Source organism: Paramisgurnus dabryanus, chromosome 7 (genome assembly GCF_030506205.2).
Source record: "Paramisgurnus dabryanus chromosome 7, PD_genome_1.1, whole genome shotgun sequence".
Taxonomy (NCBI): Eukaryota; Metazoa; Chordata; class Actinopteri; order Cypriniformes; family Cobitidae; genus Paramisgurnus; species Paramisgurnus dabryanus.
In genome coordinates, this window is record NC_133343.1 from 34,347,966 (window position 1) to 34,361,886 (window position 13,921).

The 13,921-nt window shown below is 36.2% G+C and overlaps 1 protein-coding gene across 1 annotated transcript; it reads right to left on the bottom strand.

Moving 5' to 3' along the window:
• Positions 1–418: 418 nt before the first annotated feature.
• LOC135770041 (potassium voltage-gated channel subfamily A member 10) lies at positions 419–13,413 on the bottom strand. Its single transcript, XM_065279666.2, has 2 exons — positions 13,112–13,413; positions 419–6,775 (listed from the first exon to the last, which is right to left on the bottom strand). Exon 2 carries the CDS (start codon positions 6,589–6,591, stop codon positions 4,921–4,923), a length of 1,671 nt encoding a protein of 556 aa, XP_065135738.1. The 5' UTR covers positions 6,592–6,775; positions 13,112–13,413; the 3' UTR covers positions 419–4,920.
• Positions 13,414–13,921: the final 508 nt, after the last annotated feature.

Genomic DNA, 13,921 nt, shown 5'->3' on the forward strand with positions numbered 1-13,921 from the left:
TACAAAGTATGGGGATGAGTTTATTTTCACTTAGTTATTTCCGACCTTAACAGTAGTTTACCGTAAGATTTCTCATGGCCTGTTCATACAGTTCATGTTCATACTTTAAAAATAAAGATATACAGTACATTTTATTACAATCGAATATTGAAATATTATACTTTAGAAATGACACCACTCAAATGACAGTCATACAATACCAACTATTCCTCTTACATAACCGCAAAACTAACGGTTCTCTTGCATACTATATACATAGTTCAGTATTGGGTTACTTTGCAGTCTCACTGCTCAATATTTTATTGTCTCAGCCGGACTCTCGCCTCCAGACAAGGTTGCTTTGTATGACTACCTGTCAAATTACTAAAATCAGTCATCTCTGTATAAAACCAATGATCTAGTATAAACCAACAGCTGGTTAAATGAAAGTGCATTGTATTAGATGCAAACAAAAATACAGTTTCTTTACAAAAAACACAGCAGCTTTTTTGTTTTTAATGTAGAAGTTTTGATATATAACATTAAAAAAGGCTGTCTTATAAAGCTGCCATGGATGCAAACCAAAACACTTAAAACTTAAACTTTAATGGACTGCCGGCCGCAGTGTTAGGTGAATGCTAATAGTAAATGTACACATTCAAAACACCCCAAAAAAGAAAAAAAACTACCGTTTACTACCGTAAACTTTAAAATCAATGTTCTCTATACCTTCTCAACTATTATTTATCTTTTAAAGGGCACATATTATGGAAAATCCACTTTTACAAGGTGTTTGGACATAAATGGGCGATTCTCACGAAATTAGACTTATGAGGTGTTGTGAAACATTTTGATAAAAAAGTAAATGCAAAGTAAGAGTATTAAAATAAGAAGCATACCGTTACAAACATCTCTTCATAAACTATTTTGCACATGATTTCAAATGATATCATACAAACCAATTTTGTTGTTTTTTCCACATTTAAAGGGAAAATTTTCAATACCGCAATGTGTCCATGACCGGATTTGGGTTCTTTGACATGGAAATATTTATAATTAAAAAATCTAAAAAATAAAAAGCTTCAGTGCATGTTACACTATAAACATTTACAGTAAAGAAACATGTGGTATTTGGTGATCATTGGTAAATGCAGAGACAATAATAAGGAATATAAATGTGTCCAAGAAAAATTTTCTCATCCTCCACAACAATTTTCAATCATTGTTACAGCCCTCAAGGAACTAACATTTAAAAAAAAAAATAGTTGGAAGGGACATAATTGACTGTGACACTCAAGATGGCTACCAGGTAAGCAGTTCTTATTTTTTCTCTCCAGATAAAAGTAGAAATTTTGTTGGTCATAGTACCTAGACAACTTTTTAGTTCTCATTACCGAAACATGAGTTTGTAAATGCATATATTTAATGTAATATCATGTTGCGGTAATGATAATTTTTGATATGATAATCTAAAAAGGTAAATTATTCTATAGGAAATATTTTTTAAATCCTCTAAAAATAATGTTTATAGTAAGTTCAGACCTTAATCTTATATGTGCAAAAAAAATTGGCTTCAAGGGCTTTTAAAAAAAAAATCTGATGCTGGATACCTTCTAAATCTGGATTTCGTGAGAATCACCTATGTGTCCACAACAACCATACAATGAAAAAATCTACCTTCCCCTTTTTATTTTATTCCCCATTAAACCAAAGCAGTCTCATTAGACATGCTGTTTTGATTATTTTCTTAATGTGATGTCACAAAAACAAAGCTCCGCCCACGGCCACTGACTGGTTATTTTTTCCCAAAAGCTTTATTAAATGTGTTTGTTAGTGCTAATAACTTTTGTCTCAGACTGTATTCACAGGAATCAGGTCTAATTTAAACCAAAAGTGTCACTGTCTGTTGGTAAGGAAGTGATGAGGTGTAACTCATTTGCATTTAAAGGTACACACTTTTTTCCTCCCACCCAAATAGGGGCATTTTGGACATGCTATAACAAATGATCAGTGGGGTATCTTGAGCTAAAACTTCAGACACATTCTTGGCACACCTGAAACTTATATTTTATCTTGTAAAAATGGGCATAATATGTCCCCTTTCACAAAACATGAAATAGCATGGCGTGTATCTTATGAGAAGCAATGCTTACAAGTGGAAATTCAAAGACATACAGACACAAATTTCTGGACAAAATAAACAATAAATCAAAGCTGAATGTAGATTTCAGTGTGGGTGACCTTTGTGTCTATTCACACGCACGCACAACAAAACTCTGTTCAGACCGTGATCCCTGAAACATTAATGCATGCAGACATACACAAACAAAATGAACTAAAAAATTCATGTGCTCTTATTGTAGGATCTCGCACTGTTTAGTCTCCGTCCCTGAAAAACTCGACAGGTTGCTTAAATAATATATTTCAGGACATTTTTTACTTTTGTATGAAGTAACACACAATCCAATGTGTGTTTATGAGCTCTTGTCAAAACACATTAAGATGGAGCCAATAAATGGAATATATATTTAATAAAAGGCACTCAGAAAATCATGAATAAAATATAGTGCTTAAACAATCAAAATATATCATACAGCCATAGCATACATTCGTGAGATGCTAAATGCCATCATGACCTCGCTCATCATAACACTGGCATTATCACCTTTGTTGGTGGGACAATTTTATAAAATCGAAATCGAACTCTTATGAATATTTCCCAATGACTTTCTCATATTCTAACATTGATATTTTACTATACTATAATATAAAATACACATGCATAAGGGAATATACTTAAGAATTTCCATTGACACAATGGAGGACATCTTTAAATATTTCTACTTCAAGTCAAGATCATTTTGTCAGATTCATAAATGTTAGTATTTTCATGCATACTTTAAAACATACTTTTAAATAGGAAGCATTTTGCAATTATGCATTTGTTGTCTAAAAAATGCAATGTTACCTGCTGGCATAATTGATCATTCAAGCTTATTGGAAAACTTATTCCAGCTTCCCTGAAAAGTGCTGTATTGCTTTGCTTTAGTCAGGGCTGAAATGCTACAATCAATTTACAATTTGCTTTGGAAACATATTTCATCTCTTTTTTTATAACTTTGCATTTTACAACAACAAAAAAACATTCATATGTGCAATATACTGTATTTTATGCAAATAAAGCAGGGAATAATCTCTCAACATAAATGTCATAATGGAAATATAACATTTAGACATGGAGAAATCACAAAAAAATAAATAATTTAATTCTTTCTCCAAAAAGAGAAGTTGTCCTGTTATGGAAGGTAATCTATATATAAACCCATTTTTCTATAACAATCATTTACAGATACTTAAAAAAGTCTTTTACCAAGTAAATCCAAATTTTACTGTAGTTTTACCGTTTTTTAGGAAAAAAAATGTAGTTTCATTCTTTATAATTAAATCCGACTCTCGCTATGAACATAGCCATAGAAACTGGCATGGCATTAAAAAGAAATGAAAGCAATCATGAACATAAACAGATGTGAGCTCATTTGTGTGCCTGCAAAAAGAAAATCTTGTAGTTATATTATTTTAAATATTGCTGCTATTGCTTGAATTATCCTAGTTTTTTTATTATGTTGTTAAAGCTCACAGAAAATTTGATGATACAGTCCATAAGTTGACCGTTAATGGTTTCCTTATACTGTACATGCATTGTGCAACCATGCTTTCTGCTTTAATGGCTTGTCAAGTCATCACTTAATTGATACAATCTCCCAAATAAAACTTATTGCCTCCACCAATAAAAACAACAACAACTTAAATTCAAGTTTTTCTGTGCTCAATTTGACCGACAAGTATTATTTGACGAATTCGTGCATAACTTCAAAACGTTTGTGCGTTTTCCAGCCACACCTATCTATGTGCATCTAGGCCGGTAGAGCCTTTTAGTTTATAACATACATGTAAGTGCTGTGTATTCTGCTGGATGCAATTTATAACTTTATAAGTCTATCATAATCTCTAACATGAGTGCTTTCGTATACAAGTGTTTGATATGTCTGTACATCGGTCAAATGAGAGAAAGTATACGAAGTTGCATAAGAAAATGAAGTTGCCAAGCTACCTTAAAACAAATCTACTTTGGTTGCAAAGAAAATCTATATCTAAGGAAATATAGCGTAAGCTTTCTCTATGTGTTGATAAATGTCTCTTTCACTATGCGTCATGTTGTTCAGAACAGAAACAGCAGTGAACAAACGTGAAACATCAAGGGGACGCTGCAAAGCACTGTGGGTCATCCATACTTGCATGCTTAAGACGATGTAGTTAAAATCCAAACAGGCCTGATAATGTGTGATAACTAAAGCTGTTAGACGAGTCGCTCGGTGACATTGACAGTTTGGCATAAGCTTTTCTCTCACAAGCTGGAAAGACAAAAGGTGATGTCAGTGCAAAACTCTACAGGAACGGCAACATCAGCAAAAGATGGTGCTGGGTGGACGCTTGGAGTGCAGAATCGTGATTCCTCTGCATTAATGTGAGGGACTTGGCAACACAGGCACTTAATCGCAATAAATTAAATGCTTGATTTGACCTCAGTCAAATGCAGCCGTTTGCCTCAGAAATGATAAGCAGCTTTTTTATTTAAGTATATTTCAGTCTGTATTACTGCCAGGCCTTAAAGGGATACTCGCACATTTTTTGACTCCGTGTAGTCGGTTAAAGTAGTGCTTTTGAGGTGTTACTAAGATGTTTTTAGCAGCCTTTGGCTAAAACAGCTTTCAGTTTGAGGTTGTACCGTGAAACGGCACTTTCTGCATAGATACCGTTGGAGTATGTATAGCATCAGGTTTGTATTTAAAATCAAATAAATTGTCAAACCATAAACTGCAAGTCTCTAAGTGCATCGTTGTACAGTCTCATTATTGCTAGTCATGCTAAGTATAACAATCCTTAAGGAATGCCATTTTTCCCTGTCTGCCAATTCCCATTGCTCTTGTCCAGTGAATAACTGCTTTCAAATTTTTCCTCAGATCCACTTTTCTGGTTCGCTGCGGCTTCAGCTGCGGCATCCATCACTTGTTTCTCCGCCTGCTCCGTTTCCCGATGGTAGAAGTAATTGAAGTTGGAGACGATGACGGGAACAGGAAGTGCAATGGTCAGCACTCCGGCGATGGCACAGAGGATCCCAACCATCTTACCCCCTAACGTGATAGGGCACATATCGCCGTAGCCGACTGTCGTCATGGTAACCACAGCCCACCAGAATCCCTCTGGGATGCTCACAAACTGGGTATCGGGTTCGTCAACCTCAGCAAAGTAAATGGCACTGGAGAAGAGGATGACGCCAATAAAGAGGAAAAAAATAAGCAAACCCAGCTCCCTCATGCTGGCCTTTAGGGTTTGGCCGAGAATCTGGAGCCCCTTGGAATGTCGGGAAAGCTTAAAGATCCTGAAAACCCTCACTAAACGAATGACGCGTAGAGTGGCCAGAGACATGTTCTGGTTGGCGCTGGGATCTTGATGGTTGGCCATCAGTTCCGTTATGACGGTAATGAAGTAGGGCATGATAGACACAATGTCAATTACATTCATGATGTTACCGAAAAACTCACTTTTGCTGGGACACACCACAAAGCGCACTCCGAGCTCAAAGCAGAACCAGATGATACAGATAGTCTCTACCAAAAAGAAGGGGTCACTAAAGGCAGAGATGTGGGCCTTTGGAGAAGTTGTAGGGGAGAGGAGTGTACCATTAGCGTCACGGGTTAGGTTGACGATCGCAGGTAGGTATTCCCGTTCGTCTCGAAATTCTGGGAGTGTCTCCAGGCAGAAGATACAAATGGATATAGTGATGACAAAAACAGACACTAGAGCCACTGATCTGGCAGCACTGGAGCTCTCTGGGTACTCGAAGAGGAGCCAGAATTGACGATGAATCTCACTGGTCGGTAGTTGAGGTTCGGGGTCTTTGATGAAACCTTCATCCTGCCTGAACTGTTCCATAACTTCATGTCCCAGTCGGTAAAACACTATCTCATCTGCAAAAACATCCAATGGCACATTCGCCGGCCTTCGGATCTTACCTCCGGACTGATAGAAATACAGGATTCCATCGAAGCTGGGACGGTTACGATCGAAGAAATATTCATTTCTCATGGGGTCGAAATAATGAATCCGTAACATGGGGTCCCCGAGCAGCGTATCCGGAAACTGATTTAGAGTTTTCATTGTAGTCTCGTACATCATTCCCGAGACGTTAATGACCACTTTTTGTTCGCCCTCCTCAAATTTCTCCTTTTCTGCGAAATAATCATCACAACAATCCTTTGCTACCTTTCCCAAGAGAACCTCGTTTGGACTTCCCTCGCTTCCCATTAAAACCTTCCAGTTGGAAATCAGACTGTTGCAGCTCGACGTTCCTTTCTTGCTGAGCATTGGCGGGGACTTTGGCGTGTGCCTCGTATGTCTTCCTCTTTGGGGTGAGTGTGTAGGGGAATGTGTTCCCTGGTTGGGTTCCGGGGTATCCGAGGTGGGTGAAGTCGGATATCCCGAATCGCTCGGGTCTCCCAAGTTGATTCCAATGTCGTCCAGGTTTTCAAAGTTGACAAGTGGAACCTCCATGGCCTCCCTCCCCTCCCTGGAGCTGAGTTCAAGCTTCTAACCCAGGATGAAATGCCTGACGGGCGGCCAAAAGCACAGGCCTGCCTGCCAGCCCACCGTGCACTATAGAGTGCGAAGAAAGATGCTGGCTTACCCTGGTTTGTTCGGCAGCAGAATGCTGAGTCCCAAGATGCTGTCACCTGATCTGAAGATAAAGACAAAGAGAACAAAACAGTTGTTACTGCATGGAAGGTAAGGTTGCACCTTAGTCAGGCAAGGCAACAATTAAAGTAATATAAACTGGACAACAACACAGTAAGCAAGCAAACAAATAGAGACATTTTATAGTTAGGTCTTAACAATAATTCACTCAAAATTTTTATAATTATTTATTTAAATGTTTAGAAATGTCATAATATAGCTGTTTGACCACAGTTTTTAGTGTAGGGCAATGATGATTTAACTGCATTAAAAGTACATGGCTACATTTTACCGTATATTTTAAGTCTTGTAAGGTCATACAATGTCATACAGATACTATTCTGGAGCTTAAACTTGTGGTTACCATGTTTTGTCTCTGTAAATTCGTCATTTTATGTTCCAAGTACAGGTACAGTGCACAGGTGCACGCCACACATTGAAATCTTAATTTACCTCATAGCCACAACTGCAGTCCTTGGAGAGTTAAGAGTCAATTAAAGAGTACATATTACAGCTTAAGGGTATTTGTTAGTATTAACAGATTGCCCTATAGTTTCTCCTTGAAAACTTGTATGTGCCTAAGCAAACATTAATAATGCATCAAAACTGAACAAATATTCTTGTCCTTTGTGTTTGCTGCCAAGTGTGCTCGTGATAGCTGTACTTTATCATCATCTCTCACTGGTGGACATCTCGCACACACACACACACACACTTTAATCCACATCTACTGTAGTGCAGAGTAGTACAAGAGTTTGAAACAGCAGTAAAGATGTTCATGCATTGCTGCGTAGCATATGGATTTAATAGTATCATTTCTCAACAAAGGAAGTCTTAGACAGCTTCAGACGAAAATGCAAGCGCACACAAATTTTTAGTTACAAACACACATGCTTTCGTTATTTTGTCCAAACTTTGAATAGAAGGCTTGTTTTATTTCACTTTTGGAAGAAAGTTAGAAAATTTTGGGGCGTTTTCCCAGACAGGTTTTAGATTAATCCAGGACTAGGCCTTAGTTATATTAGTAAATTTAAAGGTGACATTTCACAAGATTTTTTTAAGATGTCAAATAAATCTTTGGTGTCCCCAGAGTACATATGTAAAGTTTTAGCTCAAAATACCCCACAGATAATTTATTATAATATGTTAAAATTGCCACTTTAGGTGTGAGCAAAAATTTGCCGTTTTGGGTGTCCTTTTAAATGTAAATGAGCTGATGCAAACACTGATCACCATAATGGTGGTTTGTTGAAATTGAAACTCAATTGTCCTGTAAATTATTTTTTCTCTCTTTCTCTCTGCACTAAATGGCAGTGCCATGGTTGGATGGTGCAGATTAAGGGACGGTATTATTATTATAAGATCCCCTTCTGACATCACAAGGGGAGCCAAATTTTAATAACCTATTTTTTCACATGCTTGCAGAGAATGGTTTTTCAAGACTAAGTCACTGGGTTGATCTTTTTCCACATTTTCTAGGTTGATGGAAGCACTGGGGACCCAATTATAAGACTTAAACATGGAAAACGTCAGATTGTCATGATATGTCGCCTTTAAGTAGTTTTTACAAACATACCTAACAAAAAATATTACTGGTGTGTCTTGAGACAAAACAATGGCACTGATATATAGATAAAGGTAAGTCAGTGCAAGATAAAAAACTTAAGACGGCTTAAAATCCATTATGATAACCCCTGTCTGGGAAACTGCCTTATCTTCTAAGATTTTTAGAAACAAAAACTAATGTTTTAACTAACAAAATAATGTGATAAAGAAATGTTCAAGGTTTATAAGCTCTATTAAGTTTATATTAAAGGTGCTGTGTGTAAATTTTAGCTACATCTAGCGGTGAGATTGTGAATTGCAACCAACGGCTCAGTCCACAGCCCATCACTTTCGAAACGCGTTAAGAAGCTATGGTAGCCGCTACAGGACAAACATGTCATCATCTGAGACTACATAGTGATGAAACGCAATCTGTAGAGCGATCTGTTTGTCCGTTTAGGGCTACTGTAGAAACATGATGGCGATTTCCACGTAAGGAGACTCGTGGTGTATGTAGAAAAAAATGGCTCATTCTAGGCTAATAAAAACAAAACCGTTCATTATGTAAGGTCTTTATACACCACTAATAATATAGTTTTGTATATTATATTGCATTTCTGTCAAGAGATCCTTCTAAAAGTTACACACTGCACCTTTAATCTGTCACATGATGTTAATTACTAGATGCACTGCAAAAAATGAATTTCAAGAAAAAGATTCTTAGTATTTTTGTCTTGTTTTCAGTTAAAATATCTAAAAATTCTTAAATCAAGATGCTTTTTCTTGATGAGCAAAACGACCAAAGAAAATAAGCCTAGTTTTTAGTCCAAAAATATTACATTTAAGTGATTTTGTGCATAAAACATGCAAAAAAAATCTGCCAATGGGGTGAGAAAAAAATCTTGAACATTTTTCTTAAACACTAAATTCAAGAAAAATTCTTCGGTCGTTTTGCTCCTCAAGAAAAAGCATCTTAATTTAAGAATTTTTAGATATTTTTATTGAAAACAAGAAAAAAATACTACGATTTTGTTTTTGAAAATCATTTTTTGCAGTATAGCTCAGTGATAGAGCATTACCAGCGCAGGAGGTTGTGGGTTTGATCCCAGAGAACACACATACGGATAATAATGTATACTTTGTATGTCACTTTGGATAAAAGTAATGCAAATGTAACCCATAACATCATTTAATACACACTCAGAATGCCAAAGCCCTAAAGCAATCTTCTTCTCAGGCTTCTCTCTGGGTTTAACCCAGCCAAAGTCAAAGGTGCGGGGTCAAAGGTCGAGTTCAGACCTCTTATCTACAGCCTTCTATTTTCCAGAGAGTTGAATGCAGACAGGTAACCATAACCTGAACAGAGGACTTAAACAGCAGCCCACTTGACACCACAGAACCCACAGCCGCCAAAGAGAAAAGCCTTTGGCTCAATGACAACTTGCACGGCTACACTGGAAGGTAACGCACACCTCTCACCTTCGCTCTGTGTTATATTCCATTGACCCTATTAATATACAGCAGGGCCTATCTTTTCCATGGTCAGAGGAGTATTGCTTGATGGGTGGGTTACACGAGCGCCCGTTTCATGGCACCACATTTTTTTCAGAGCTTTGGCCAAAATGCACCATGTTTATACCATGCTACACTGCAAAATTGATTTTCTTAAATAATGTTTTGGTCTTGTACAAATATCTAAATATTCCTAACTCAAGAGGTATTTTCTTCATTAGCAAAATCATCTAAGAAAATAAGTCTAGTTTTTAGACAAAAATATCAAATTTGTGCTTAAAACAAGCAAAAAAAAAAATCTGCCAATGGGGTAAGAAAAAAATCTTAACTTTTTTAAATCATGGAAAAATTTCTTACCCCATTGGCAGATTTGTTTCTTGTTTTAAGCAAAAATTTACTTAAATTAGATTTTTTTTGTCTAAAACTACTTATTTCCTGTATCATGCATCTTGATTTAAGACTTTTTAGATATTTGTACTAAAAACAAGACAAAAATACAAAGTAAGGATACGTGCATGTGTCTAATGCTAGTATTTGGTGTATTTTTTTAAACAAAACAGACTATATAAATTCAAAAATGCCAAAGAAATGGTCACTAATAATAAAAAATAAAAAGTGGAGGAGTAGAGATTTAAATATTTACAATATTAATCGCAACATGATGTGATGTCAGTATCATCCTGAGTTATTGTTATATATTCAACTTTGTTACCAAAAACTGATTCATCCACAAACACTGCAAAAAATGACTTTCTTACTTGTTTTCAGTACAAATATAAAAAAAATTCTTAAATCAAGATGTTTTTTCTTAATGAGCAATATGGCTTAAGAAAATAGGTCTAATTTTTAGACAAAATGTATCAAATTTAAGCGCATTTGTGGATAAATCAAGCAAAAACATCTTCCAATCGGGTAAGAATTTTTCTTGAATTAATTGTTTAAGAAAAAAGTTCAAGATTTTTTTGCTTACCCCATTGGCAGATTTTTTTTGCTTGTTTAATACACAAATTCACTTCAATTTTATATTTTATTTTCTTAGGTTATTTTGCTCATCAAGAAAATGCATCTTGACTTGAGAATTTTTAGATATTTGTGACACAAATTCTAACTAAGAAAGTCATTTTTTGCAATTTATAATAACGTCTCCCTACTTGTTTCAGCGTTTGCCATTTTTTTTTTATATTTTTGTTAAACTGCCTCTCATTACTTTGTATACTTAACTCAGCCAATAATGTTGTATTTTACAGATTTTTAAATGCTACTTGTTAATGTTATCACAAGCATGATGCTTTTTAATGATTTATTTATTGCACTTCATGTTTATTTATTTCTTACATTATTCAACTGTTACTGCAATGACCCTCTAGGTGCACAGAAAGATAATCTCTTGGTGCAATAAAGTATTGGACTTGCATGATAATGTTGACACTGTCAGAAAAAAATGTCAGAAAATGAGCGCTAGCTGTCAATGGGGCGGTACCCTTTTAAAAAAATTACACTGTTGTACCTAAAGAGGCCATATAGTACCTCAGTAGTACATCAACCTACTATTTTAAGTTTTGACTTGTGATAAGTTGACATAACTTATAAAAACAAGTTGAAATTGATTAACTTGTTAAGTAAAAAAAAACATTTTTGTTACTTTTTTATAGTGTAATGATACCAAAGAGTGCTTCTTAATACATCAAAAGTTACATATTAGTACCTCAAAGGTATATATTGGTACCATGTATACACATAATTGGACCTTTTTAAAGGGTACTGCCTTAGTGACAGCTTGGGACCATCTTTGACATTTTTTCTGATAGTGTATTTGCACAAAGGCCATCAACATTTTAGTCCGTTTTAGTATTCAGTTCCATATTTCGGTATATCAATAGCTGACAGTGCAGTTATATATTTAATGCACATGCAGTATATATTTATATAGAGCCATCTTTATCATCTGCAAAGCACTAGGATTAAATTTTTATATGAGATCCACATTTTCTGTTGTGTAGAGAGGGCAGCTTGAACAAAGGTTAGAAGTGACTGTAGCTTCTGTGCCTATCCTGCAGGGCTAAATCTGGGAATTTTGCTGAAGAAGTGAAAATGCACCACGGACAGAGATGACATCTGTATCCTTCAGCTGTGTGTGTGCGTGCGGCGCGTGTCTAAAAGATCGATCACCAGCGTGTGTGAAAGTTTCCCTGGGTGCGTCACGGTTAGAAACCCATCGTATTACATTAAACACCTCCGGGGCTAGTCACCGACCTTACCGAACATGTAAAGGGACATTTTATAGGACGTATCTGTATGCAATGGACTGCACATGAGGCAAAACAATGCATTATTTGGTTTTGTAAATCCGTACCATTGCAAGCTTCCTCCATCACGAGACTCTTCAAATCATAAAAATATTGACAATATTTTGTCTTTTTTCTGTAATTTTTGGAAAATCTTAAACACGGACCAATATCACCTGGCAGCACAAAGATCTAATGTTGTCAAAAATGTATAAAAAGGTACTTTTGAAAAGTTTTCTCTTTTAAATAAAAAAGTTTTTTAGGACATAGAGGTTATAGATAATCGCAAAAAGATAATTAAAAGATTTTCTAGCACAGGCATTTACTGTAAAACTGCTTTTGATACAATGCAAAATTGTGAAAAGTGCTACATAAGTAGGGCTAACATTGAATTCAATTGAATTGATACATTAATATCAGAAATTATAAACATATGGAGGTGGTTTCCCGGACAGGGATTAACTTAAGCCAGGACTAGACCTTAGTTTAATTAGGAAATATAACTAGTTTTAACAAACATGCCTTACTAAAAACTTGTGTGCATTTGAGGCAAAACAAAGGGCAGTGATGTATTTTAAGACATGTCAGTTCAAGTTGTTTTCAGTTTGAACAGCTCTTACATTTTTAGGACTAGTCTAATCCCTGTCCGGGAAACCACCCCATTTGGGATAAAAACAGGTTTTCATTCCACACACCGTCTTTATGTCTTTGTGCACAAATCTAATATCAAATTTTACAACAAACATTTTAAAATCTTTTCAAAATAAGAAACAAAAATATAATATAAAACAAGAAGTTGCTTACTATTTTTTTATTTAAGTCATTATATGACACACAACACCTTGTTTTATCATCTCAAACTTATGTGAGCACTAAATCCACATTCAGTGAATTAATTTAATCCAAGTGAACCACAATTACATTGCTCAAAAGACATCACACTCTCTTGCATATCTATAAACACACATAGCCAAGAACAAACTTAAAGAAATACCCACCGTGAAGAAATTCAGGGGCCGGATGATCCGCTGTCTTCCCTCTCTTCTGTTCTCTCAGTCTGTTACAACCAGATTTCTGCACACCCTTGTGTTCTGTCTAAACCTCTCTTTCAGTAATCTTATGCCTCCTGAGTAACTTGAGACCCGCGGCTGCCATCAGGGAGACGCACATGCATGATCGTACACGCACACCTTACCTTTTGCATCTGGCTCGGTTTTAAACTTTACACCAGGTTCTCCGTTCCGTGCGTGTGTCGCTCACTTTCTGTCTGTCTCCTCAGGTGTTGGGGTATCGGAGAGGAACCCCACGGTACTGGAGCCGGCGGGAGCTCTGAGGCTCTGCGAGGAGAGCTGTGCTGAGTAAAGGACGCTGGGAACGGAGCTCCTGCAGAGTAAGCAAACATCTCCAGAGCGCAAGCACACACACACGCACGCTCCCAGACTCGCAATTACTCAAACTCGAACACATACAAACACATGTCCCATGTGAAAAACATACAACAAAGGTATGTTTAAAATAGCATACTTTCATGATACTAGTATTATTTATAGTAGGCTATGTATAGTATGTATCTATATGCATAGAAAACCTGGAAGACTTTGCTAGATTTGCTAAAATCATCATTATTTGAATAGACTGCTGAAAGGTGCGCTTTGTAATTTTTTGTTTATGCTGGACAATATTAAAGTCATCTGGGGACTTCCACCGGCGTTTAGTGGCATTGGTTCAGCATGATGCAAAAGCATTACTTTTTGGATGATGATGCTGTAAAATAAATGTGCTTGGCTATTTGTAGCTGGTCTGTTAAG